The sequence below is a fragment of the Manacus vitellinus genome, unplaced genomic scaffold (genome assembly GCF_001715985.3).
Source record: "Manacus vitellinus isolate BGI_N305 unplaced genomic scaffold, ASM171598v3 scaffold_62_pilon, whole genome shotgun sequence".
Classification (NCBI taxonomy): domain Eukaryota; kingdom Metazoa; phylum Chordata; class Aves; order Passeriformes; family Pipridae; genus Manacus; species Manacus vitellinus.
This window is the reverse complement of record NW_021940704.1, coordinates 19,740-45,116: the sequence shown is the minus strand read 5'-3', so window position 1 is coordinate 45,116 and position 25,377 is coordinate 19,740. Positions and strand designations below refer to the sequence as shown.

General features: G+C 42.7%; 1 protein-coding gene across 2 annotated transcripts in view; it reads left to right on the top strand.

The window, feature by feature from the left end:
• Positions 1-25,377, top strand: part of LOC103754906 (calpain-5) — a 53,845-nt gene that overhangs the window by 9,918 nt on the left and 18,550 nt on the right. For both annotated transcript variants that reach the window (XM_008920782.3, XM_018083316.2), the window contains exons 4-6: positions 21,413-21,544; positions 22,010-22,218; positions 22,590-22,782. In XM_008920782.3, the coding sequence (XP_008919030.2) occupies positions 21,413-21,544; positions 22,010-22,218; positions 22,590-22,782 (534 nt within the window). The remainder of the gene's footprint in view (positions 1-21,412; positions 21,545-22,009; positions 22,219-22,589; positions 22,783-25,377) is intronic.

Here is a 25,377-nt window from a genome sequence, read left to right as displayed (position 1 = left end):
CTGGCATCTTAACAGGGAAATATCCCCCCTCTTCTGCTTGCTCCACACCAGTGCAGAGGGACAGCAATCTCTGCTTGTCAGGGGGCTGATCAAAACTGTCCAGAAAGGCTCAGGCTGTGAGCAGGGATTTGTAAATGGCTGATTTTGCAGGCTTTTAGAATCTCATGCAGAGCTGAGGGACTCTCCTTTTTAGAACCAGCCCCACATCATTTAGATTAAAAGCAGTAACATAAGACACAAACCCCCTGAAATTTTCTGTGGGGAAAACCTGCTTGTTTATGAGGGGAAAAAAATAAGAAAGATTCTCCTTATTAGTGGGCAATTTTCCTGCCCACTGATGTTGGTGTCAAAATACATCCTGCTCTTTTTCTGTGATTTCCCTGGAGTTTCTCTCCCTCTGCCAGGCTGAGGTGGGGCTGAGGGCAGCTGTGTCCTGCCAAGAGGCAGGAGAAGCCTCTTGCCCCCCTGCTATCTCAGCTGGCCCTGGGATGTCCTCAGCCACCTGTCCTGGCTAACCCCTTTCTGAGGCAAACACTGCCTCTGTGTGGTGGTCCTGCTCAGCATGGGGTGAAAATACCCGGGAATGACAGTCACTCTGCTCAGTGGATATTTTGTCTGTCTCATTTTTAACTAAACCCCGGGTTTGTCTCTTTTTTTTTTTTTTTTTTCACTGACCTTGCAAAAAGTATGAAATCCCAAGGACCTCTTTGTCAGTGTTAAACAAACAGCAGTGATCCTCCAACCAGGGCAGGCATGTGGGGAAAGAGTGGATAAGCTTGCTTCAGAGGTAAACAGTGTTCTTTAGTTACTCATAAAGGAAAATAATAGTCTGATCCTTCAGAATGAGTCTTATCATGTGCTTTCCTGGCTCCCTTGCTTGACCCTGTGTTTTATAAGCTCCTGTTTTGCTTTCATCTGCATCTTCTCTTTACTAAAGGGCTGTGATTGCACCCTTATTTTCTGGAGAGACAGAGCTGGTTTGTGTTCAGTAAGACAGCACAGAAAGACACCGTGTGACAGGACTGCTGAACTGCTTCCCAAGAAACCCCCCTTCTGTCCAGGCCACAGAAGGGACACTGCTGTCTTTGATTAACTCACTGGTGTCAAAGATCAGATACGTGGCTGAAGGTGGAGAGCCTGCCCTGTGTTCCTAGAAATGCTGTGTGCCATGGGCCCCATTCTCCATCTTCTCACCAATTTTCCAGTGTTTTCAGGTGTGCTTATCACCATGCAAGTGAAAAGTCCAGGAAATAAGATGCTGTGTGCTGTAACTATACAGCATGTAGGAATAAACAGAGCGTCTCCCTACTTCCCAAACTGGGAAGTGTGGGATGAGCAGGTTTATCCACGGCACTGTGAGGGGGACTGAGGTTTTTGCCAGAGAATGCAGGAGCTCTGACCTCTGCATCTGCACCTTTACTGGAGGCAGCACCAGCTTTTTCTGCTTCTAGCTGGTGGAAAATGATACAGTGTCTCAGAAGCTGAAACATCCTCCTATTTACAAATGCTGATTTGAATCCTGACAGCTCCTCTGCCTCTCTACCTGCCTAAGAAGATTTTACCCTCCTTTGGAAGGTAGCGGAGGGTCAGGACATGTCTGCCTGCCTGGGCACTTAGTCTGGGTTACCTTTACAGATTTTGCATTAATGTTCTTTATTCCACAGGATTCGTGGTCACAGCCCTCCAGAATATTTAACAGTATCTCAGTCCTCATAAATTTTGTGGAATGAGCATCATGAAAAACTTGGCTGTCAGGTGTAAGAACACCTGGGTTAAATGCCCCTCAGAGATAATGCTCTTCATCATTTAATTCCTCTGCCCGTTCTGTGGCAGTGTTGCTGCAGTCTAACCCTGCTTTTCAGTTTGGCTGTGAACAAGACCAGAGACATCTGCTTAAGTTTGGGACTTGTGTCGGAGTCCAGGGGTGCTGGCAGGGGAGGGAGGTGTCCTGGCACCGCACCAGGGGTTCAGCAGTTGCACAACCACGCACTGAAAGAACAGTTTTGGGGCATGGAGCAGAATGACAGCTCATCACACCCTGGGATACCTGCCAGGATGGGGCCTGGGGAGAATCCAGAGCTGGAGGAGAGTGGACATTAAAGGAGGATTCCATAAGATGGCATGGCAGAGTGATGTGGACTCCTAACAGTACAGTCTAGTGAAATTGCTGCCTTCTGTGTGACAAAGTGTTTAGATTGTAACAGCCCCTCTGTATAGTGACACTTACCTGGCTTGCCAGACCTCTCTCCATACCCCCAGCTCCCTTCAGGAGCGTGGCTCTTGATTTAATGATCCCTTTTTCAGATCTGAACATGCTTTTTTAATCCCTTCAGCCACTTCTTTCCAGCCAAAAATATGAGGTGATAGCAATGCTCTTGCTTGGGTCTCTCCTCCTCACCCCTCAAGCTTTGTAGGATCCAATTATTGTTCTTCTTGAAAATATTACTTATTCTGCAAAGGTTGCTGTCATGTGCTGAAATAGCTGAAGTTTTGGCTTGTTCACATTTCTCTGTTGTTGATGGTTATTGACTCTTGTTCAGCTGCAGATGAGCACAAGTCACAAAGCTCTGTGTGCTGTGACATTTGTGTTTGTACTGGAAACACTGGCGCATGTGGAACATGCCTGAATCTGACAGGTGAGAAAATGCGCTTCAAAGAGAGGTGATGAGCCTCTGCTGAGCTTTGAGGGAGCTCACACATCCTTTTATGTTCCTCAAACATTGATGGGAACACAAAGGCAGTTTCAGGTCGCGGGTTGTGTGATCCAGGCACCAGTGTCTTGCAGCTTGCTTGGTCATTGTGCTTCTGTGGGATGTGTGTAGGAGAAAAGGGCTGTGAAAGACTCGGCCTTGCACTGAGATGAAATAAATCCTAACGGGCTTCTTTTCCTTATGTATCTGTCACATCCCAGACCTTAACACCATGGATGTTGTCCTCCACAGGCCAAATAATAACCCTCAGTGGGTATGTTCAGACATGCACTCCATGATTGCTTTGTACAGGGCTACTCGAGGATTTTAGGACTTCCTGGGTTACACTGGAGATCATTTTAACAGGCACTTTTGTATGCTGTGATTAGCTGTGATTACACACGGGTGCAGCAGCAGAGAGGCTGTTTGCCACTGTTACAAATAGTTTTATGTGTCATTAAAAGCACATTTAGCTTGTGATCTTCAACTACAGCTCAGTATCTATGGAAAAGTTTTAAGTCAGCTGTTTCTTTGCCAAATGTACATGTGTATATATGGTTTCAGGGCACCTTAGTTTTTATAGAAGATCTTAAGCCTCGCAGACTCAAAAGTGGTATAAAAGGTCACAGGCAAAGTAGACTCTGACCTAAGTTTAAACCCTTCACCTTAAAGAAATAGGAAAGGTATTAAGAGCTGAACTCTGGGAAGCAGTCTGCCCTGGAATATAGTCAGAGAGACTGAAGGGAAGGTTTCTGTACACATTAATCTTGTTTTCCAGCTTAAAATTGTCGAGGCAGAGACCATGTAGCCCAAGTTTGTGATGCAAACTTCTGTTTGTGTGTTGCAAGTAGATGAGGGGGGAACAACAGGTAGATGGGAAACTGTCAGAACAAAATTCTTAAATGATGGCAAAGGATTTTTTTCTTTCCTCATTAATTATGTACATGATGAACTCTGTGCCCCGAACCTTCTACAAATGGAGTCTGGCACTGCTGCATGTTTGAGCTGAGTTGTTCCAGCATCCTTGTTGCTTGATCCTGCTGAGCTGAGCTGCAGCCATCTGTCCCTCTCGTGCAGGTGTCAATCTGCAGAGGAGCTGTTTGCCAAGGGCTGGCTGCCACAACCCTGCAATGGAAGTAAGGACAGGCTGCTCCTGGGGAGGAAGGCGTTAAATCCACCCCAGCTGCAGGAGCTCGGATGTTGGCACAGCTCAACCGTGCATGTGGCAGCCCGAAAACATGCTCTTCACACCCGTTGCCTTAGCAACTGCACATTCAGATGGCAGGGTTGGCAGTGGGATCCTGCAGAAGATGATGCAATTGCAATTAAGTCGAATTGTTTTCATGTTGATGGAATTAATTTTGAGCTAGGAAGGAAGGGGAGGGGTGATGGGTGCACATAAGTGATATCACAAGGAGCTGCCACCCATTTGAGATCCTGGTGTAGGCGAGTCTCCATCATGTTGTGTGTTTCTTTAAGGGTAAAACAGGTGTTGGCACTTGGCTTCTGAACCTTGTTTGGTGGTTTTTTGAGAGACTAAAAGTCTGCCCAAGGGCTTTATTTGTTTAGTGAGAGTAGATCTAGTGGGGTAATCTTCTGTGCATCTCAGCTGCCACTGTTCTTGCATCCTGGTGATCCCCAGGATGGAACTCTAGGGTTTACAATGGCCCTGAGGAATTGGGCTACTGGGAGGAGGTGGCGTAAAGCGGAGGGCAAGGTCTTTCAAATCCAGGTCAGAACAAGTCTTGGCCTTACCCTATGGCTGTAATTCTGGATCAGATGGATTAGGAAGCTGCTTTCTTGTTGTCTGATTCGGTGGAATCAGTTGATTTGGACCATTTCTACCAGCAGTTGGAAATGTAATGTCATGTTCAAGAGGAGTGATTTGCCACTTGGTTTTGCACTGGAGTGATGAGACAAAGGTGGCCAGCTATGATTTGGCACCTGAGATACATGGGAGTTCATTGAAATTCAAAACATTATAGAGCACTTAGCAGCACCCTGGTGTGTCTTCAGTACAAGTGTCTTTAGACCAGCATTTCCCAGGCTTTTGAAGTCCAGCAACACTTAACCAAAGGCAAGAACACTTAACCAATCATTGCTTGAAATGGTTCAGATAACTGATTTTATTCACTACCAGTTACAATTCAGAACTGATTTTCAAGCCAACTGAGGGCTGATAGCAAGTCTGGGCAGTAAAGCCCTTTGTTTAAGGTACTTGGGTGATGTGAATGACCAGGTAAGTGTGGGGTGCTAAAAGCATAACGGAAAGTGCTGGTTTGGATGTTTTTTCTGCTCCTGGAAACAGCAAAAATATAAACCATCTGCCAATATTTTAAAGGGGATATTAATATCTAAATATAATCTAAATAAAAGAGCTAATAGCTCAAATACATATAGTATGTACTGATCTACAGAGATGAAAAAAGTAATTGGAACTGTAGTTCTCATTCTACCAACCAGGAATGTAAGTTCTCATAGAGAAGATCATGATGGATTAAATCTGTCATTATTAGTGCTACACTAATATGACACTGTAGTAATTTTTAAATTAATAATAGTCTTGGCTGCTCCAAGTAATTGATCTTTTTGAGGAGGAAACACATTTTGAAAAAATGGAGGGGGGGAAGGGTGGCACTTTTTTTTTTATTTTGGAGGGGGGGAATACTGAGTTGCAACTTTCCCCCAGCTACACTAATAAAAATGAAATGCTTCTTGAATTTTTTCTTGGAGGCAAGGAAACATTTTCCAGCTGTAAAGGGCCTTCCCTTGTTGGTTTTGTAAGGTACTTGGAACAGCATGTTCTGATGGTGTCTGGCCAAGCAATTCACTGAAAACATCATGGGCTTTGTTTTGTTTCTTTCCTTCTCCCATTATTATTTTCTCCTAAGGTTTTGAGATTGGTTTTTATTATGTTTGTTTGTTCTTGGTTTGGGGTTTTTGTTTTGTTTTGTTTGTTTGGTGTGTTTTTCTTTTCTTTTTTTTTTTTTTTTTTTTTTTTTTTACTGACCTTGTTCTGAAAAGAAAATGCCTTCTCCCTTTGCAAGAGAACACACTTTGACGTGTTCCTCCCCTCCCTGGCCACTCTCTGTTGCTGCTATTCCATCTTCCTCCTTGTATTATTTGCAGAAATAACAGAACCAAACTGTCCAGGCAAACCATCCAAACTGCTGCTACTTGTGGTGATGATCTGGACATTCTGAGGAGAGTCATGCCGGGCTTTTCTTGCCATTTTCTTCAGGACCTGTTTTTAGGGCTCTATCAGCACAATTGCCTTGCACAATAAACGAGTCTGAAGTGGTGAGGGTACCAGAGCATGTGAGTGTTTCTAGCTCTTCTTGTGTTGATTTGCTTTGAGGGAAAGGGGTTCTTCGCCGAGGAGGAAGGAGGTAAAAGACCTAATGAGTGACATCCTTTTGAGGCAGAAGACTGCTCAGAGTGGGTGTTAATGGCTGTCATCGAGATGCCGCTGATGCTCTATCTGGGATGTGCTGTGTTGTGCTGCCTCAGAAACTGGGCAGAGGGAGCTGGTAGCCAAAGAGCAGGACAGACCAGAACCAGGGTGACACTCGGGCAGGTGAAGGTAGTGAGATACACACGGTTCGTTTGCCTTCTTGGCCGAGAAATAGTAAAGGTGGAGTTTTTTGGGGACTGTGTTTGTGTGTTTCACAACAGGGAGTTCTGGTTTTTTACAGCTGGCTAAAAAAGGAAGAAACAAACAGGAGCATTTTTGCTCCATTAGCCATGTAAAACATGGTTGATAGCTCACAACTTCTGAAAGCAGCCTCCTGAGGAAACAGGGAAACTCCAAAAGGGTCTCCTGTGTTTAAGGCTAACATTATTATTCATCTGTTATTGTTAGCTAATCTTTTATGGAGCCAAAACCCGTAGCACAAAAGGAAGAGCCTTTATTGCCAGAGCAGAAAAGACAGCTGCCACAAGATATCCCTCGCTGAATATAATAAAAATACATAATAATCACTTGAGGTCACATTATGTTGATCACAGTGAAAGAGGATGGGAGACCATCGTGGGTCAAAGTGCCCAGACTGTGGCCATTGTGCTAGTTCATGTTCAACATGACTCTGATCCTTTCACAGTGGCTGTGACATGCTCTGCTGCAAGCCCTGCCTCAGCTTCCAGCAGGTGTTCTTATATTGTCAGATAAACTGGAAAACGTGTGTTGACTTTGTCTGCAGGTTTGGCCTGTTATTATTCCAAAGTAACCTTTGTCACCAAAAACTCAAAATAATAATTAACAAGCTTGCCTCTGGAAATTTGTTGTGCATTGGACCCTGCAAGAATCCTGTTAACAGCAAATATTTTGAATTTGATGGCATTTTGCTAAAGAGGATTTTAAAGGTGAAGCAATACAAACTTCACATCAGTTATAAGTTTCACCAATGTCAATCCTCAGCAAACTGAAATCTTGATTCGTTTGCAATATGATTTCTGTCCGTGACAAGACCAACTCAATTGCTAATACAAATATGAAGACTGTATGATGGGCAGGCATGGATGTGTTTAGATGGATTTATGTACAGGGATGTACATCCATGACACCAGACAGGGACTTGGGAAGCAGAATGAGGCAGTGGGAAGAAGGGTGAAGCAGTACTTTGGACTTACATTGTGACCCCAGAGCAAAACTGTGACATTTTGAAAGCAGAGAGAGTCCCAGAGTCTGTGCTACAGAATTTGAGGCGTTACCTTTATAAGGGTAATTCAATTATTTTTTTTTCTGTGCTAAGAGTAGTGATGGGAAAATAGTAACACTGCAGATGGACAGTGCAGCCATCTACTTTTCTAGAAGATGGGCCCAAGAAGCATGGCGAAGTTGCTGGACAGAGCAGTCACCAAAGGGCTGTTGCAGATGTGTTGTTAAGCACTTTCTTTCCCAATTGTTTTGTTCCTGTAGGCAGGAAGTGAGCAGAGCTGTGTGTGGTGCCCTGAGGGCTCCTCTCACACAGCCAAACAAACAAGTAGGGATCTCTTAACTCCTTTAATCCATCCCGGCAGTTATTGCTGGCAGTGCCTGGGATTCAAGTCTTGGAGGGTCACCTACAGCTGTGTGACCCTTGTCCGTGTCCCATTTTCCTAGACCAGAGCCTGCAGTTCAAACCAAGGCTGAGGTGAGTGCAGTGTGCTGTGGCTCAGACACGCTCTAAATAAGAAGCCCCAAGAACTTTTATGGTATTTCATTCAGTTGGGTTCCGTTTCTATGTTTGAGAAGATCCTTCAGAAATAGGATCAGGAATTCTGCTTTGTTCTAGGATTTTGTGTCTCTCCTCACCTTTCTGCAGTGGGCTGGTGACTCCTGCCACTGGCAATGAGCTTAACCCCGAGGAGACTTTGACTGTGCTTCTGGGTGTTAAGCAACTTGAAAAATGAAAGTGTGGGAGAACACAGTGCTCCAGAAGTTGGGAAGGGACATACATCCTCACTTTTTATGAGTTGGGTCTTTAATTTAAGAAGTTCTACTGAGAATGAAACAGATACTGTTTTGTTCTCCCAAGAATGTTGTTTTAAGAAGCATCCTTTTGTAAACAGTAGGAATTTATGAACTTAGTTTAATTCACTCTTATTGCCCTTAGTCATATAGGCTGGTGCACCTTAGTATTAATATCATGGGTTTGAGCTCTGGCCCCTTTCAAAGCCTTGGGATTTTCACTGTGCTCTGTTTATCATCTTGTCTTTCCCCCAATGTGCTGAGCATGGGAGGCATCACAAAAACATTGCTTGGTATGTTTCCATCTTTGTTTCTGACTGGATAAAACATTCCTCCCAAAATATTTTGTCCTTAATGTTTTCAGCTGGGGAAGTTGTGACATATTTCTTCTGAAATTGCCAAACTGTTCTCAGAATGGAGCTGTTTGCTCACCCGTATTTTATTAATGCCATAATTTTATTTTTATTTTGCCTGGAAAATCTTGTTAAGACGGAGCTTGCCCAGAAGAAGAGATGAGCAAGGAGCTATAAAGCCTTCAGCTGTCAGCAAATGCTCACGTCCAACCTCTCCAGTGCAGTCTGGTGACTGTGTGGGCCCCACATGACATCAACCTGATGGCTCAATCCCATTTCTGATGTCATTTCAGAAAATTCTTTGTTCTTAGTTGTGCCCTTCTGTGTTGGCTGTGTCATGGCAGGAAGGAAAAACCCCGGTGGCACCTTGCCAGCAACACTGCCTTCCCTGCTCCAGAAGCTTGTTGAGGAGCTGGGAGTTCAGTGGGTATCCTGTACCCAGCTGCATCCTTCCTCCCCCTTGTCTCACAGGTACCAGGGCATTGCGAGGCACGAGTTCCCACTTTTTGAGGTGATATCCTTAGGTACACTCGCCCTTCCACGAGTGTTGCATTTATTTCAACATGATGAAGTGGCAGTGTTTTGGAAGCGGCAATTTTCACAGCACTGTTATTCACCCAAGTCTTCCAGGAATATAATTAAGAGCAAACATTTGTAAATGACATTCATGCTTGCCAAGCAGACAGCTCTCCAGATGCCAGTATTTTGTTATCTTCTCTCTTGGCAGTTTTTCCAGTTTGTATTTCCCTCTCTCGGGTTGGATGGAGGCTTTCTTGCGCTGCTGCGGTTTGTTTGCCCCCGAAGAAAAAAAATATTAAATGACCTCAATGTCATGTCTAGAACATAAACAGTACGGTTCCAAGGCTCTGAATGTTTCTTTAAAGTTTAAAATGCCAGGTTTGATTTAGTTGGTTCCACCATCAGTAGATGAAAATTGGTTTCTCAGAGAATCAGCTCCCGTTTGCCCTGAGGCGATGTGGTGATGGCAAGGATGACACGGTAAAATTTATTTTGAGGCTGCAAAACAAAAAGCCTGAGGATCACATCCTCAGCCAGCATAAGTCTTCTTACGGTAATTGTTAGTTCATTGATTCAGTCTTCTGAAAGAATTAAATGTCTGAGTTCTCTGAAGGAAAAATTACAGCCAGAACATGCCAGTTGCAAAGGAAATTAAGGTATTGTTCTGTCAACACTTCACCAGGACTGGAAAGCACTCAAGAAATGCTTTCTGTCTGAAGAGCTTTATGCTTTTCTCATTTTATTTTCATATTTAAAGGGGTATTTGGAATGAGTGAAGTCCTGGAATTTGAGGCTTTGTAAGCCATTCTGTCTTAGATTTGAAGAGTAATTTGTTTGAATTTCATGCTCTTTCCCTGTGATCTAAACGTATGCTTCCTTCAAGATAAATTCTATTTAAAGATTAAATAAATATGTATATTTTGTTGGCTAAAAAAAAGCTCTTAAAAACCCTTCACAGCCAAAAGAACCTTTTAGAACTGCTGTCTTGCCTGTATGAGGCATTGTTTCTAACTTAATCATAAAGGCTAAAACATTTTGAATTTGCATCTTTTCCGGTTTTCAGGAAATAAAATGTTCTTCCTCGGGAAAATACACTTTCTATTAAGAGCAAATTTTGCCTTCCGGATTTTATGTACTGAACTTTGGCCAGTGCTTCAGGGGCCAAAGGCCACCTTGACCTCCTCATGTGGAAATGGAATCTGCTCTTGGAGATATCCAGAAGCCATTGGGGCGTTCACTGGGCAGCCTTCCTGTGCATGGGGGTTGGACAAGGAGGCTTCCAGAGGTCTCCTCCAACCTCAACCATTCTGTTCTCAGGGAGAGGAGAGTCAGGCCATGGGCTTTCAGTACAGAGCCTCCTGGGATGGAGTCAGCGTGGGGTCTGGGACTCCCTTTTTGGGCTGGATAATGGATGTCCATATGGTCCTCTTACTTTCATCTCCGTTTTCTCATGTTGAGGCCAATTGGTCTCGTGTGTGCAGTCATCCACGTGCATATATTTATATAATACCTGGTATGAACAAATCTGTACCTGCTCTTTGAGCTGAGAAGGCAGGCCCTGCTGACTTATCTTCACTTCTCAAATGCAGAATACCTTCAGCCTCATCAGAGGCTCATACCCTCACTCTGTAACATCCATCTGTTTCACCAGAAATAATACAGCTTCATGCAGGGGCTTATTTCATTGGCTGCAACATTTTGTGTGGGGAAACTGGCCCTGGAGAAGAGCTAAACCAGCCTCATTAACTAAAAGCATGAACAGGTGAAGATGCAGGTCTGCTGGCAGTGAGCTTTGTGGTAAAATGATTCTGGGTCACGTGTTTGCCACATTGGCTTCCTTGTTACCTGACAGCTGGGGCTGGCATCAGGCAGATGTGATGTTAGTGTTTAAAAAAGGAATTTGTCTGAAATGAAGTAGTGAATTCAAATCTACATCACATTGGGAAAACCAAAAATAAGCTTGATAAATGCAGTGAAAGGGCTATGTAAAGAAACAGCATGATATAAATAAGGTAAAAAGTTTCTTCTTGTGTCTTTCCAAGCAAGAAGCCTCTTAAATGCCTGAACAATTTAAACACAGAGATGAAACTGGCTGTGCTTCAACTGGGATAAAATCATGACCAAGTAAACATTTGGACTACCCTGACAGGCTGACTCCTCCCAAGGAGCCAAAGGCTTTTCTCAATGTATCTGTCTGGCTGAATCTGCTCTAGTCTTTGTTTTGGGTTGAAGCAGAAGAAAATCCTGGATCATGGTAGTGAAAACTTTGACAGTGAGAGATTGGAGTCACTTGCATTTACCATCAAAGTAAGCAGAGATACCACACGTGCCATGGCAACAGACAGTTGAGTGGGAGCTGGATACCCTGGGAAAAGGCTTATCCTTTATCAGATGTCAGAGTGCCCACAAGAGAGGGAGATACCAGAAAGCAAGCTTCCTAAACAGATCTGTGAGATGTGGAAGTAGTTCTCTTATTGATTCCTTCTGAAACGTGTGGAGTCGATAACAGAATGTGGGGAAGAAAAGCAAAGGTGAGAACACAGTGAAAGATACAGGGCTAGAAAGGAGAGTGCCTGGCTGAAGTGTGAATTAAAATGAATTCATGAATATAGTGGCAATACTGGGTATTATTGGGCATCTGCCAACCGCCCTTAAAGAGTTTACCCTTTAGCACATAATATGGTTCCTTAAATTGTAAAAACTTCCTGAAGTTTTGGCATAATTAGAAGGGGCTTATCCAAAAATTTTAGTCCTCTAACAGCAATCTGTGCTAGACAAAATAACCTGCATGGAGTTAAGCGTGTGCTTGATTGCTTGGCAGATATGACAACTGTGACTTTGTTTGAGAATCCTACTGTGGAAATCACTGCTGTGGGTTTTTCAGTTTCATCACTCAAAACTGAAGAAACTTATCTCATGTGCTGATAACTTTATTGCTAAATTAACATCGTTCCAAGATAAGGCTTTAAAAGATGTTTTAGAAACAGAAGCTGCTGTTTGTTTTCAAGATGTGTAAATAAAACCCTTTTTGGTAGTTTCTGTGAATTTATGATTCTATGACCCACTGATTTGGTTGAGTCATAAAAGTGCTTTTTATCCAGCAGTAAAGCAGATGCTGCTGTGTCAATTTTGATGCAAAAATTTTATAGCTTGGAATTTGAACTCTTAGACAAGCAGCAGGTTCCCTGAAGTGGGAAGGTGGTTGATTGCTCAGACTGGATGCAGGAGATGCTGATGTCACTGTCCTGGCTGTAGCTCAAACCCAGTCTGGACAGGGAATGTCAGGAGTGAACTGTAGCAGAAGGCTCAAGGAATAGCTCCATGGGAAGGCTTTTTCTGGAGCTTGTGTGACTGATCTGATAAAGGTCTGATAGCATAAAAGCTCTGTGGTTCTCTTCAAGGTACTGGGCATATCTCTGTGTTACTAAAAGACAAATACCCCGTTTTACATGATCTAAGACTGATCTTTGCCAGAAAGGATGTCCAGACTAGAATTTAGGAGTCTGATATGTGTCATGTTGGGACAGAGACACTCCATAGACTCTGACTTACACAGGCTCAGCAGAGTTGTGTTGTGCTTGCTAGAACAAAATTTCTATTAAAAAAAAAAATCAAAATCCAAAATTTGATATAGCTCAAGTCATCTATTTGTTTAAGAAGCTCTTGTCTTATGCTCAGGGTTTTATACAATTTTACAGTTCCTCTTTTTATGTTATGAAGCAAACATCTAGTCCAGGATGGTGTGGCACAGATCACAATTCCAAAAGTGTATCTGGAAGGTGTCACTGGCTACTCCGTGCACTAATTTTTTTTTTACTTTAAGGAACTAAATGGAAGAACACCTCAATGTACTGTCTGAAAAAGATGAGGAGACTGGGAGGGGAGGATGAGGGATTTTTATCCTTAAGAAAGTGTCTGATATGAATGCCATGATTAGCAGATACTGGAAACTAGGCTGAACCCAAAGTCTGCTGGATAAGGGAGGTGGAAAGGAAGAACCTGTTGCTAAAGGGGTTTATGCTCTTTAATGTGGTGGTTTGAACTTATGCTTTTTAACCTTTGCATTGCCATTGGGTACAGAAGAAATACCTCCTTTCAAGTAACATAAATCATCTCGGGGATTAACCTGAATTTTCACTCCAGACAATGTTTCTTAGAGGACTTGACTTCAGTTTTGCCACACAATGCCCAGTGTAATAACAAAAATAATAGGTGACTGTGCTGAAATCTGCTTAATACTCTTTTTTAAACAGCATACTCCCTTCCTCATAAAAGGCAGTGAGGGAGAATTCCATCTGCATCAGTTGCCAGCCCCCTGAGACACAGCATAAGGTCAGACTGGTCAAGCCTAGGAAGGTCACGGCCACTGAGCCAAAATGATGCTCGTTATCAGGCAAAGGAAATAGCTGCCTCCCCAGACAGAGCAGGGCAGTCAGGAGGACAGACCTGGGAATTGCTTATTCTGCACTGGTCCAGTGCTGAATATTTCAGTGCAGTGGAAAAAATTGTGTGTGAGTTAATCCAACCTCCTTTCCTCATTGTTTTTATTTCCCATCTTAGGAAACTAGTCCAAGAATTTAATAGAAAAACATGTTTTGAGGAAGCAATAGAAAAACCTAGCTAAACAGTGGGTGGTCTTTTAGTCTGATGAACTGTGAGTGGACTTACAGGCCCTGTCTGACCTCAGGCATGTTGGTGTGTGCCTGGAAGTGACATCAGGGAGTCACTCTAAACAGACTGTCTTTGACCTTGGCCATCCCCTGTTACTTACATTTAATGCAGAGACATTTCCCCTGCTTTGGTATGTTGTTTTTTGCAGAAATAGAGTTATACTGGCTTATACCACCTGTCTCTCAAAAGAACTGTACGCTCAGTTTTGCTCTAAAATGCCTCTGATTTCTTTTCTTTACACTGGAGTTAAAAAAAAGGGCAGTTCATCTGAGATCTCTGGCCTGCTGACATCCCTGTTTGGAGCTAATTACCCCTCTCAAATAAAGGGTTAGTGCTCACACAGAGGCTCATGTGCAGTGAGTCTGATGTGTCCGGGGCTCTTCCCCCTGTACTGTTTCTCCCCATTCTGTCATTGTAATATTTAATAATGATTGATTTTATTAAATACAAAGGAATGTACTTGTAATGTCCTTATCCCTGCTGGTGGGCAGCATTTTACAAGAAAACTTTGGGTTAATGACCCAAAAATTATGTCTTTTCTGATGGAAAGCAATTGCTTTTTCCCAGAAATTTAAACTTATACATTTGTAACCAATTAACATGATACCTTGATTAAATTTTTCTCCCCAACTTATGCCACAGTTGTTGTAGCTTTGGAACAGCAGAGAATAAAGTTTCCCAGGGGTTGGAATTGCTCTGAACCATTCCCTTCGTTTATATGATGAGTAGAGAGACAGGCCTCTCTCCAGTGTTACAGCACTATGGGATGGCAAGGTGATGTCTGTACATTGCCCTTTGAAAGAACTCGTGTTCTGGTTCCAGGGAACCTTGCTGAGAGGACTTGACTGTTGCCTGAGGTGAGTCCTGCCCTAAGAATGGCATCTCTGGTTGCTGCTCATGAGGAGAAGTCACACAAATTGTGGTACTGAGTTTAGAGAAGGGAATAGGTACGAGGGGAAGGAGGCAGGAGACAAAGGCTGTTGTTTTGTAAGTTCAGTGAGGAAAAAAAAACCAAGATAGCTCTCCTCTTAAAGTGTGATGGATGTGCTGCCTCACAACCTAAAATAGGGTGGCAAGAGATGGTCTGATGTACTTGTTTGAGGGTTCTGGGAGAACAGAAAATTGTTCATTGTAGTCTTGAGTGATTCCCAGGACGTGGTGACAGAGGACTCAGGGCAGGGCTTCAGTAAACACTTTGTCATGAGGTTCAGGAAAAGGTCAGCCCTACGGCACATCATCTGAACCCTTTCCAGCCCCCGTCAGCATTCCGGATGGGAATGAGCTGTAGTGCTCCAAGGGTCAGGTGAAACCTAGAGGCAGCCAAGATACACACCATGTTGCCCAATGTTTGGGAGTTTTTCTTCCAAAACATTGATTCAGATCCTCCCCAAATACATAGGCATAGGCAGGGCAGGGCTGAAACCCATGGCCTTCGCTGAGTATTAGTCACCACTCGCCCCAAGCTGAACATGGGAAAAAAAAGAACACTCTAAAAATGTCTGTGATGCATTTGGTTTTGTAATGGGATTTACAGGAGAGGGAGGAGGGGGAAGAAGAATTTCTCAATCCCCAAATAGCTGGGTTTTCTTTTATATAAGACTGGAGTACACTGGCATACTGTTCCCTGTGCTTACATACAGCTTCATTTCTTTTTAAGCACTTTTTGGCATAACCTCACTCTTGGGAACAGGTGTTGCTGGACAGTAGGCATAAAGTTTACAGAGGAATTACGCTTCCTGAGCTCAGGGTGTACAGGCAGAAGCCTGAGGGCTAAACTTGCCTTTTGTGGATTTACATGATGTTACAGCAGTGACAAAAGTCCCTTCCTGATCTCAGGAAGGGCTCTTTCAGTCAGGTCACATCCGACCTCTGGTTTCTTTGGGTGGAGGTTTCTCTGAGAGCTGTCCCCTGAGGGGTTACAGCTCTACCACAGGGCATGATTTGAATTTAACACTTCTTTTTTTTCGCTCCATAGGCAGACTTTTTTTCAGACATAACAAGGTTACAAAGGACTTCTTGCATGCATTGGAATATCTAGCGTGGTTGGGCTCAGTTATTTGGCTTCTTAGGGGTAACTACAAATGCCTTGGCACACAGCCTGGTCTGGAGAAGGTTTCTGTAACTATGCCAGCACAGCTGGGGTTTATTATAGGATGGACAATCTTGTCTACCTCTTCAGCTACACAACCACGAGGTAAGTGCTGTCTTTGCTGCCTTCCTTTAGATGAGGTTGGTTCATAGTGAGCTGCAGCCAAAGCTGAATTTTTGCATCCATGTTCAGAAAGAATTGCCTTTCCCCTTGCTTCCCCCAACACTGACCTCACTCTCTACAGGAGCTGACTCAGGATGATATGAAGATGGGAGAAGAAAATGAAAACAATTCTCAACTCTGACAGAATTCAAACTGCTATAAACAATATTAAGGGAATGGTGTACTGGGTTTAAGTAGATCAGTCTGATACAATCATAGAGAGTGCCTGTCTCCATAGGTCTTGTGTGCAAGCAAAGGGGCATTATTTTTCACATTAGGGTTGGGTTCTTTAAAAGGTACTGGAGAAAATAAGCTCTAAATGCTACTGAATCCTTTGAAAATCTTGGTTGCAAGCAGTATTTGCTATTTTTTTCTTCTTCCCTTTCCCTGAATCTCTGTTTTTCTGTCTGAGCAAGCTGACAGACCGTACGTAATCTGTTTAAAAATCATCTTTCCCTTTTCTCAGATCTGAGAGATCTCTCATAATGTTTTACAGTGCAGGCTCATTTAATATCTGTGAAAAAACACAGATATTTCATTAACCCTTTAAATGTCTTTCTTCCTTTTTATAACCGATATTGCATCATTTTTAGTTCATAGATATTGGTAAGACATAATGTCAAGAGATGCATCTTTAGAGTTAAGTGCAACTTTCTCCTTTAGCTAAATTTCTTTAAGATTCCAAATAGCCACAGAAACATGAAATTAATGCTTACAGTTAATCAGTTATTTGCTGTATTTTCTGTGGTGCTTCTGCTCTCAAATAAAACCCATACTTCGTCTTTTCATTTTTCTTTTTTATCCCTTTTTTTTCTTTTTCTTTTTCCTTTTTCCTTTTTCCTTTTTCCTTTTTCCTTTTTCCTTTTTCCTTTTTCCTTTTTCCTTTTTCCTTTTTCCTTTTTCCTTTTTCCTTTTTCCTTTTTCCTTTTTCCTTTTTCCTTTTTCCTTTTTCCTTTTTCCTTTTTCCTTTTTCCTTTTTCCTTTTTCCTTTTTCCTTTTTCCTTTTTCTTTTCCATCTTAAGTAATCATGACTGAGCAACATAGATACCATTTCACAGCTCCTGTGTCATGGACATTTGTTATCTCCCATGGTTCACAATGTTTTGCAATTCCCTTTGGGGACATACATTGTAGCAAAAAGTTAATTTGCCATTTTCCATATTTGTACTGCAGTCTAAACATTTTTGTATCTCAGTGAAATTCCTGACTGCAATTTATCAGACCTAAGCAGATGACTGTTAGTCTGATGGTATGGATTGTGTTATGTATTGTGTCAGGTACCCTGATAGGAACCACCTTGGTTTCCTTCCAGCCTACAGTGGGACAGATCTCATAGTGTAGATAGAGAGCAGTAGATGTGATATAGTTTGATTTTCCTAAGACTTTGCCGGTGTCTGATACATTTCTCCGAAGTATGAACATTTGGATTAATTCAAACTTCTGTAATGGTGAAATAAATGACTTGGAGCACTCTCAAACTGGCCTTGTGTCAATGGAGTCCTAGAGGAATCTCCCTTAATCTGGTACTCATTAGTATTTCCATTATTACTTGCATGAGGGGCTAGGGAGGCATGTATGAGAATACTGTAAGACACAGACTGGGGTAGGATTGCAAGCCACTTGACAGGGTCGAGAATTCAAACTGAGCTTGGGAAAATAATGTGGAATAAATAGGGTAGAATTCAGCATCACTTCATCAATGCACCCAGGTGCAGTGCTTTGGTATTAAGTGACTTCATGGCTCACTTAGAATGAATAGGCAGTAAGTCCATAGAACAGGATCAGAGGGTGGATCCCAGTCTGAACACACGTTAAATATGTGAAGTTCAAGGGAAAAAGAGAAAAATGCCTCCCCCAGCTTCAGTAAGCAAGAGCATGGAGCTCTGCTCAGCACTGCCATAGCCCCACCTGGAGCACAGGGCCTGGATTTGGGCACCACGTGCCACCAGTGACACAAAACATGAAGAACCAGTTATAGAGACTAGAGAGAAGAGACTTGCTATAGGTTTGCAGCTTATCTGAGGAGCTGCTGTAGAAAGGAAAGGTAACTGTCCTCTCCATTCACAGAGGGCTTGTGGAGCAGCTCAGCAATGCTCGTCTCTGCTGCCTAGGGGAGGAATGTGTGGGCTTTCCCTCGTGGGCTGTGTGAAATGCAGGTTAGAGAAGCTTCAGTCACAAGCAGGTCAGGGATAGCTAAGCTGGGCACTTGTTGGGACTGACTAACCTGTTCACAGTCTCTTCTGCTCCTATTTCCTGTGATCCCATGCTGGCTCCTCATCCCCAGGCTGCTCGGTGTTCTCCCAGTCTGCTCATAAACCAGTTCATTTACTTACTCTGTCACAGAGAGATGAACCATTTAAAATCCTAAAAAGGGGGTTTTGGAGCCCCTGTATTCTTCACAGCATCTGTGGCTGAAGAACAGTGAACAGTCAGATATTTCAAGCCTACACAGGACAGCAAGGATGGGAGGCGACACAAATAGACTTCTGTGATAGAAAAGCAAGTCTGGTATGAAAATCAGTGTGTCAGGGTTTTCAGCAGAACCTTCAGGCCCTGCAACCTCTTACCTCACTTTTAGACTCTTTACAGCCCAATTATAGTTCTGCAGATGGTGTTTATTTTATTGTGCACACACGTAAGGGGAGAACCGGGAAGAGCTCTGCATCTTGGTGGTGAAATGCTCCCTGCAGGTATAAATAATACAACAACTGCTTTTATTATCAGTGTTGTATTAGAAATAGTGTGGCTGTTAGACCTTAATGATGTCTAATAAGATCCAGCAACTGCCTTTAAACTTTCTCTTGGAAATGTGAAGATATTTCTCCTTTTTACAGCACAGATGTCACATGCTGATCCTGAGAAAAGGGATTAGGGTTAAACCACTACCTTCGCAAAGGAGGTACTTCTGGTGGAACCCAGAGTTCAAGTGTTTTGGTGCTTAGGTAGCAAGAAAGAGAAGGCATCAGGTCTCCTGAAGTGCTTGAGCCACATCTCACATCAGCATCTCTTCCTTGTAATTCCTCTGATAGTAATTGGCTTGGTCCTCAACTACCCTGAATTATCACTGCTGGGAGCATTATTGGAAAAGTGATTTTTTTTTTTAATTGTTAATTTTTTTTTTACAGGCTTGGGGCAACAAAAAATGCTTTAATATCCTCACAAGGACTGCAGAATAATATATCGAAATAGCACATTTCTAATTGTGTTGGGGGAATTGCGGCTTAGATAGCTAAAAGTATTCCTTAGAATTTGCTATATTGCATAAGTGGTGAAAATCAAAAAGCCCAGAAGACAGCAAACAGCTGAAATTAGCTCCAGCTTGTGCCTGAGTGTTATTATGTGTCTCATCTGAGCCATGCAGTGACAGTCATCATAGAAGCTGTTATAATGGCTGTAATTAATGACAAAAGGAACAGAACTGATGTAATTTTCTTATGCTGTTCTTTAGTCCCAGGAGTGCGCGGCTCTTAAGCAGTTTAATAAGGTTTATCAAGCAGGATTCTGAAGAATTTGGTGACTCTGGTGGAAACAGGGAGGTGCTGTTTCTGAGTTCTGCTGTTCCGTGTTTGCTTTGGACCCCAGTAGTCAGCAAAGGCTAATCTCATCCATAAGTTTTGGCAGTTGGCACATGCTGCTCTGTTTTTTTCTCTGAGGACTGTGGGACATGTGAGACACACTTCAATTGAAAAATGACAGTTTAATGTGGTTATTTTTAGAAGGAAAAAAAAGAGAAGATACTTGTAATATACAGCAGTGCCTAATTTCTTTCAAAATCAATTAAAGTTTTGGCTTCCTCTAGTGACAAAAAAGTTTGGACAATCTCAACCCTCACGGCTCCATTTATCGCTTGTTTATTATTCTGACAAAATAACATTTTGAAAGGGAAAACAAACTAAAAATTATTAATGCTGGAGTTGCCTGGAAGTGGGATACAAAACTTGAGTCTACCCCAGGTCACATGGAATGTGTGCTACCACTGTGAAGGCCGAGTAGTCAACTGCTGTCAGCCCCTGCAACAGGCAACTGGGTTGATTTACATCAGCTGAAGTGTCAGCCTGAAGGTCCTGTTGCCATTCCACATCAGACCATCCAGGGAGACTGAATGGATGCTGATGAGCATGATCAATTTTCCTCATAGGCACCATTTCTTTTATTCAGATGTTTATTAAGGTCTGTTAATAAGCTTTGAAACGTCTCTAAGTGGAGACACGCGTAAGAAATACTGACAGAATAACAGTGTCTTGTAATGATCAGTTACTTGTTTCCCAAAAGGCATTTAAAATTTCAACTATTACTTAATGAGAAAAGTCTCATGCAAAAAAATATAATTTTCTTAAAGAGAGTGGCAGCAACTCCATGAATTCTGTGCCATGAGTTGACTCCAGGTGCCATCGGCTAAACCAGCCCAGGAAAACCAGCCTCCAGCTCAGCACTGATGTGGTTCTTTACTCTGAAAATAAGCTCAGCTGGCACTGATTTGTTACAGTCACATCAGAGGGAAGACTGAGAGGTCTTCATGTGCCTGTGGTCTGTAGCCAGGCTTTGACTGCAGTCTTGGTATTTTGGGATCATCATCTATTATCACCAAAGGCCAGTGAGAATCCATGAGGTGAGGAGCACAACTCCTTATTCTACTGCTCAGAGCAAACTGGAAAGCCTGCAGTAGATCTGCAGTCTCCTGCCATTTTGAGGTGAGAGGGAGTTATTTATTCTGCATTTCTAATGCTTGGATGTAAAATCATTTCCACAGTGTTGAAGTTTAGGGTTATTATACTGTGAAAGCAGAATTTCCTTCCACTGCTATCGTTTCAGCCAGTCAGGAAGAGCAGTGACTGAGAGGAGAATGTCATGAGTAATCACTGGGTTGAAACCAGCAGGTTCCATATCAGTTAAGGACAGTCAGATTATGTGTTTGCTGAAGTGCTGTGTGGGAGGTTCTCTCTTGTACTGTGAGGCCACATATATATCCATTCAGCAAGAGCACTGTCTCCAAAGATTTCTTGGTAACAAACACAATACTGGCTTTCCTATGCTCTATGATACTGGTGCTCCTTTTAGTGCCTTGATCTGCAGGGAAGGGGCAAGATAGGGAGGAGCAGGGAGACATCACAGGAAGATCCAGCTGTGCTTTGTTGGGAATCTGCATGTAGATAGAGATGGAGCCAGGAGAGCAATGGGAAAGGAGGAGCGAGTGGTTCTAATGGGAGCTGGTTGAATGAGAATTATGAGACACAGAGAATGAAAGGTGTGTTTCACAGACAGGTATTTTCTGCCTCCTTAGGTGCTGTGTGCTTGGGGTCATTGCAGCAGCTCAGGCTGTTGCTGAAGGAGGGTTTCCAGCATGTCAGCCAAGGGCATGGCAATAAAGAAAGGGCTCCAGGTGTCAGTAACACCATTTCCTGCTGCTTTTCTTGATGGAAAGGATATTGTGATCATTTCTGGAGTGGAGTGTCCAGTAATCTCTGGTTTGTTTTGTCAGGACCTCTGTGAAGACCCCCATCTGTTTGTGAATGGAATCAGCTCCCATGACTTGCACCAGGGCATCCTGGGGAACTGCTGGTTTGTGGCTGCATGTTCCTGCCTGGCTCTGAGGAAATGCCTATGGCAGCAGGTAGGTAATAGATGTGCATGATGCGTGGAATAAAACTAATAAACCCTGGCTGTTTCCTTGCCTATCAGCTAATATTTTTCCCTCTAGGACTAACAAGTAGTGAATTTTGGTAGACTCAAATCTTCCCTTTCTTTAAAAGTTCATTTCTCTTGTTATGAGACCCCCTCACTCCTCAGTCCCACTGAGTAGCAAAGAACAGATATAACAAAGCTAGAGAGTGCAAGGGGTTCTTTTTATCTCTCTCTGCAGATCAATATGAATTTTATTTTCCTAAAAGATTCCTTGATGTAGGATTACATTTGGACTTTGTACCAAATTCATCCTCTTTTTTCACTGCTTCATTTATCTAGGGTCAAGTGCTCATGAAGCTGAATGCCAGCAGAGTGCATGCTCCAGGGCAGTCTGCCCTCAGAATAAACCTTAACAGAGTGCACTTGCTGAACTTTCCCTTCCATGGTTTCTCAGGTGATTCCAGACTTTAATGAACAAGAATGGGACCCTAAAAACCCAGAGAAATATGCTGGGATTTTCCGTTTCCGCTTCTGGTGCTTTGGAGAATGGACAGAGGTGGTTGTTGATGATCTGCTGCCAACAATGGATGGGAAGTTGATCTACTGCCATTCCAATGTGAAAAATGAGTTCTGGAGTGCACTGCTGGAGAAAGCTTATGCAAAGTATGAGCTGGTTCATTGCCCTTGTAATTCTCAGTGTTGTCCCTCCTATCCAGCTATTTGTTTTGTCTTTCAGTTCTACCAGACTTTCCCTAGTTTTTAAGGTTACTGCTAGTAGAGAACCTAAGAAAGTCTGAAAACTCCTTCTTTAATCTGCATGGAGGGGTGAATCATAAAGGAGTGCAATGCAGTCAACTGCAGCAGCCCAAAGCCTTAGCAATCCTAGAAACCAGGAAATCTCTATCTGCAATCTGCTGGGGTTTTCTTGTTCTGTTTTGGTTTTGACTTGGTGAGACCCAAGTATATTACCTACATTCAATTAGAGCACTTGTAACAGCCTCTTGGTATCTGAGAATGTTCTGTGTTGCCTCCAGGTTGGCTGGATCCTACGAAGCCCTCGATGGAGGCAGTGCTGCAGATGCTATTGTGGATTTCACTGGAGCAGTGGCAGAATCTATTGATTTGGTACAGGGCAAATATGGAGAGATTATTTCTGAGCAGATGAAGCTGTTTGAAGACTTGATGAAAGTGCATAGAAGAGGCGGGTTGATCAGCTGCTCCATCGCGGTATGTGCAGAGAGCTGGATTTTAGGAGTTAATTTCAGTTGAAATGTTCTGGAAGAAATACTATTATTAGTGTATTAAGTATGTCCTTCATTTATATGTTTTTGAAAGCTTTGTATGGAGAAATCTACCAAGTTGGCAGTGCTGCCAGCCCACTACAGCTCTGGGAGCCACTAAATACAATCACAAAACTTCAAAGCTGCTTGTGCTGCCACTTTGCAGTGGGTCTGAAATGCTGTTCTTTCTCAATGGTCACAGTTGTGTACTGACCCGAGGTTAATCCACCTAGAATGCCCTAATTTACAGGCCAGATGGCAGCGTTCACTTTCTTTATTCCTTAGGGGAATCTGTTTAGAGAAAGCAGTTCTGCTGACACCGAACTGCTGAGACTCCTTGACCTTAGTTGTGATGGTGCAGCCAGTGTAACACACTGGAGCTGAGCTGAAAGGCTGAGCTCACCTGGTTATTCGGGTAGTACTGTTTGCTAATAACCTCCCCATTAGAATTAACCAGCAAAACTTGCCTACACTGGCTCATGTGAGGCAGGTAACTCGGGTGCCTACATTAGGGGCCAGGACCCTGAGGCTCCCTTAGTAGAGAGGGGATGGCTTCTGTGGTAGCAGCTCCCAAAGTGTTTCATATACTTCACAAACCACAGGCAGCCAAGGGCCCTGCACTGCCTCTTGCTATAGGAGGGAAACCAGTGACAACTGGGCTTAACTCCTCTTCTGTCTAAGTCTGCAATGTCAGGCCATGACTGGGTAGTGCTGAAATTCTCACCTTGCCTGAAGCTCTTACCACACGTGGAGGGCTAACAAACTGCCTGAATGTTTCCTGAAAGGTTGCCTTTTAAATGAGTTTTAAAGTGCAGCCTGCAGGAAAGGGATCATTCTCTAGGAGCTGCAGGGTTGGCATTTAGGTGCACTTAGCATGCCCCCTGCTTCCAGTTTAAGACTTTGGCTAAGGCTGATCTTTTGTGGACTTGGTTAAATCACTTAAACACTTTGCTGTAATTTCCACATCTGTGAAATGAAGGTCATAGTGTAGCACTTCACATGCTAGTATTAAGTGCTACAGCAATAGTGTGGCACAAGTGCTAAATCCACAGTAAAGTGGTGGATCCCAAAGGGCTGATGCATTCAGAAATTCTTGTGAGTCTCATGGTAGTTGTGGAGTTGTCTAGAACAACAGAAAAGCAGCTGTGTTTGGAGGTGCTTGAGCACATTTGGCCATCCCTGGCTGTGCTCTGCCCTGTGCCAGTGCCATGATACCAAAGAAGAACACATGGTACCTCCTGGGAGATTAATTTGAACAAAATCTTCAAGGTCTTTGGTTTTTGTTTTACCTTTTTCATAAGGTCTGAATTTTTGTTTGAAAGAATTCCATTCAATTTGCTCAGACCAGCCTGGCAGACCAGACTTCCTGGTGTGAATTGTTGTTGTAAACATTGTTTCTGGAACGATAGGTTGCTCCCAAATGCTAAGGCAGTTCTGTTTCTTAACATGGATCTGGTGAGGAGATATGCTAAGTTTGTATTTTAAAAAGCAATTAATTAGGCAGTTGTAACACTTTCATTTTTTCCTGGCATTATGTGTCTGTCTGTCAAATCAAACACAAATGCTTCTAATCATTGATTACAGAGGGGCATTTCCTATGTTTGTCTGCATTTGTCACTTTTTGATGTATTATACACACAATGAAGCTTGCTAGGTGTAGAATATTTAATACTCAAGTGGCTTCGTTGCTGCCTTACAAGCATGTCACCATTTTCCTTGGATCACAAAATAACCCTAAGCATCACCATTTAGAAATCTGAACAGACACTAGATGTTTAAATATCTCATTTAAATAAATAAATAAATAAATAAATAAATAAATAAATAAATAAATGCCTCTGGAGGTGGGAAAGGCAGCCCAGCAGTAAGAAAAGCCTGGGGGTAATAAAGGCAGCAGGAGAAGTTACAGACTCCCATGCTGTCAAGGACTCTATGTTTGCTTTTAGTTGTGAAAAATGCAAGTGAAAGTGTTACTCTGGATAAAGCCCAAACCCACTGGAAATGTCAGCCAGTCTCCATGTAACACATGAGCTGATTCTTTGGGAGCTGTTGTTGGTGAAAGGCAAAGAGGGCTTGGTGAGACTCTCACAGTTGCTGGACCATCTGTTAGTTCCAATTTGATATAAATTTCTCATTCTCCCCTTTTTTTAAATTTTTTTTTATATTTTTTACCTTTAGGAACTGAACATTCTTATATCAGTGCAACTCTTGCTTTAGGAGAAGGACTCTGTTTAGACCAGTTAAATTTTTAAATGGGTAAAAATGTCTGCTTAGCATAACTCTGATAAGTCCTTGTTGATATTGAAATATTTATATATTTATTATAATTATTACTGTATAATGATAAACAATAAATAATATATTTAAATATTTACATTAATAGCACTAAGAATCATAACTCTTGCTCTCTTTGCCACAGCAAAGGCTTAATTGATCATTAATTAGGTTATTACAAGTTTACACATAAGGATCTGCACTGAGTCAAATCTTCCTTCCTTGCTGTCCAAGGGAGTGAGTGTCTTCAGGTCCAATGGGTTATAGT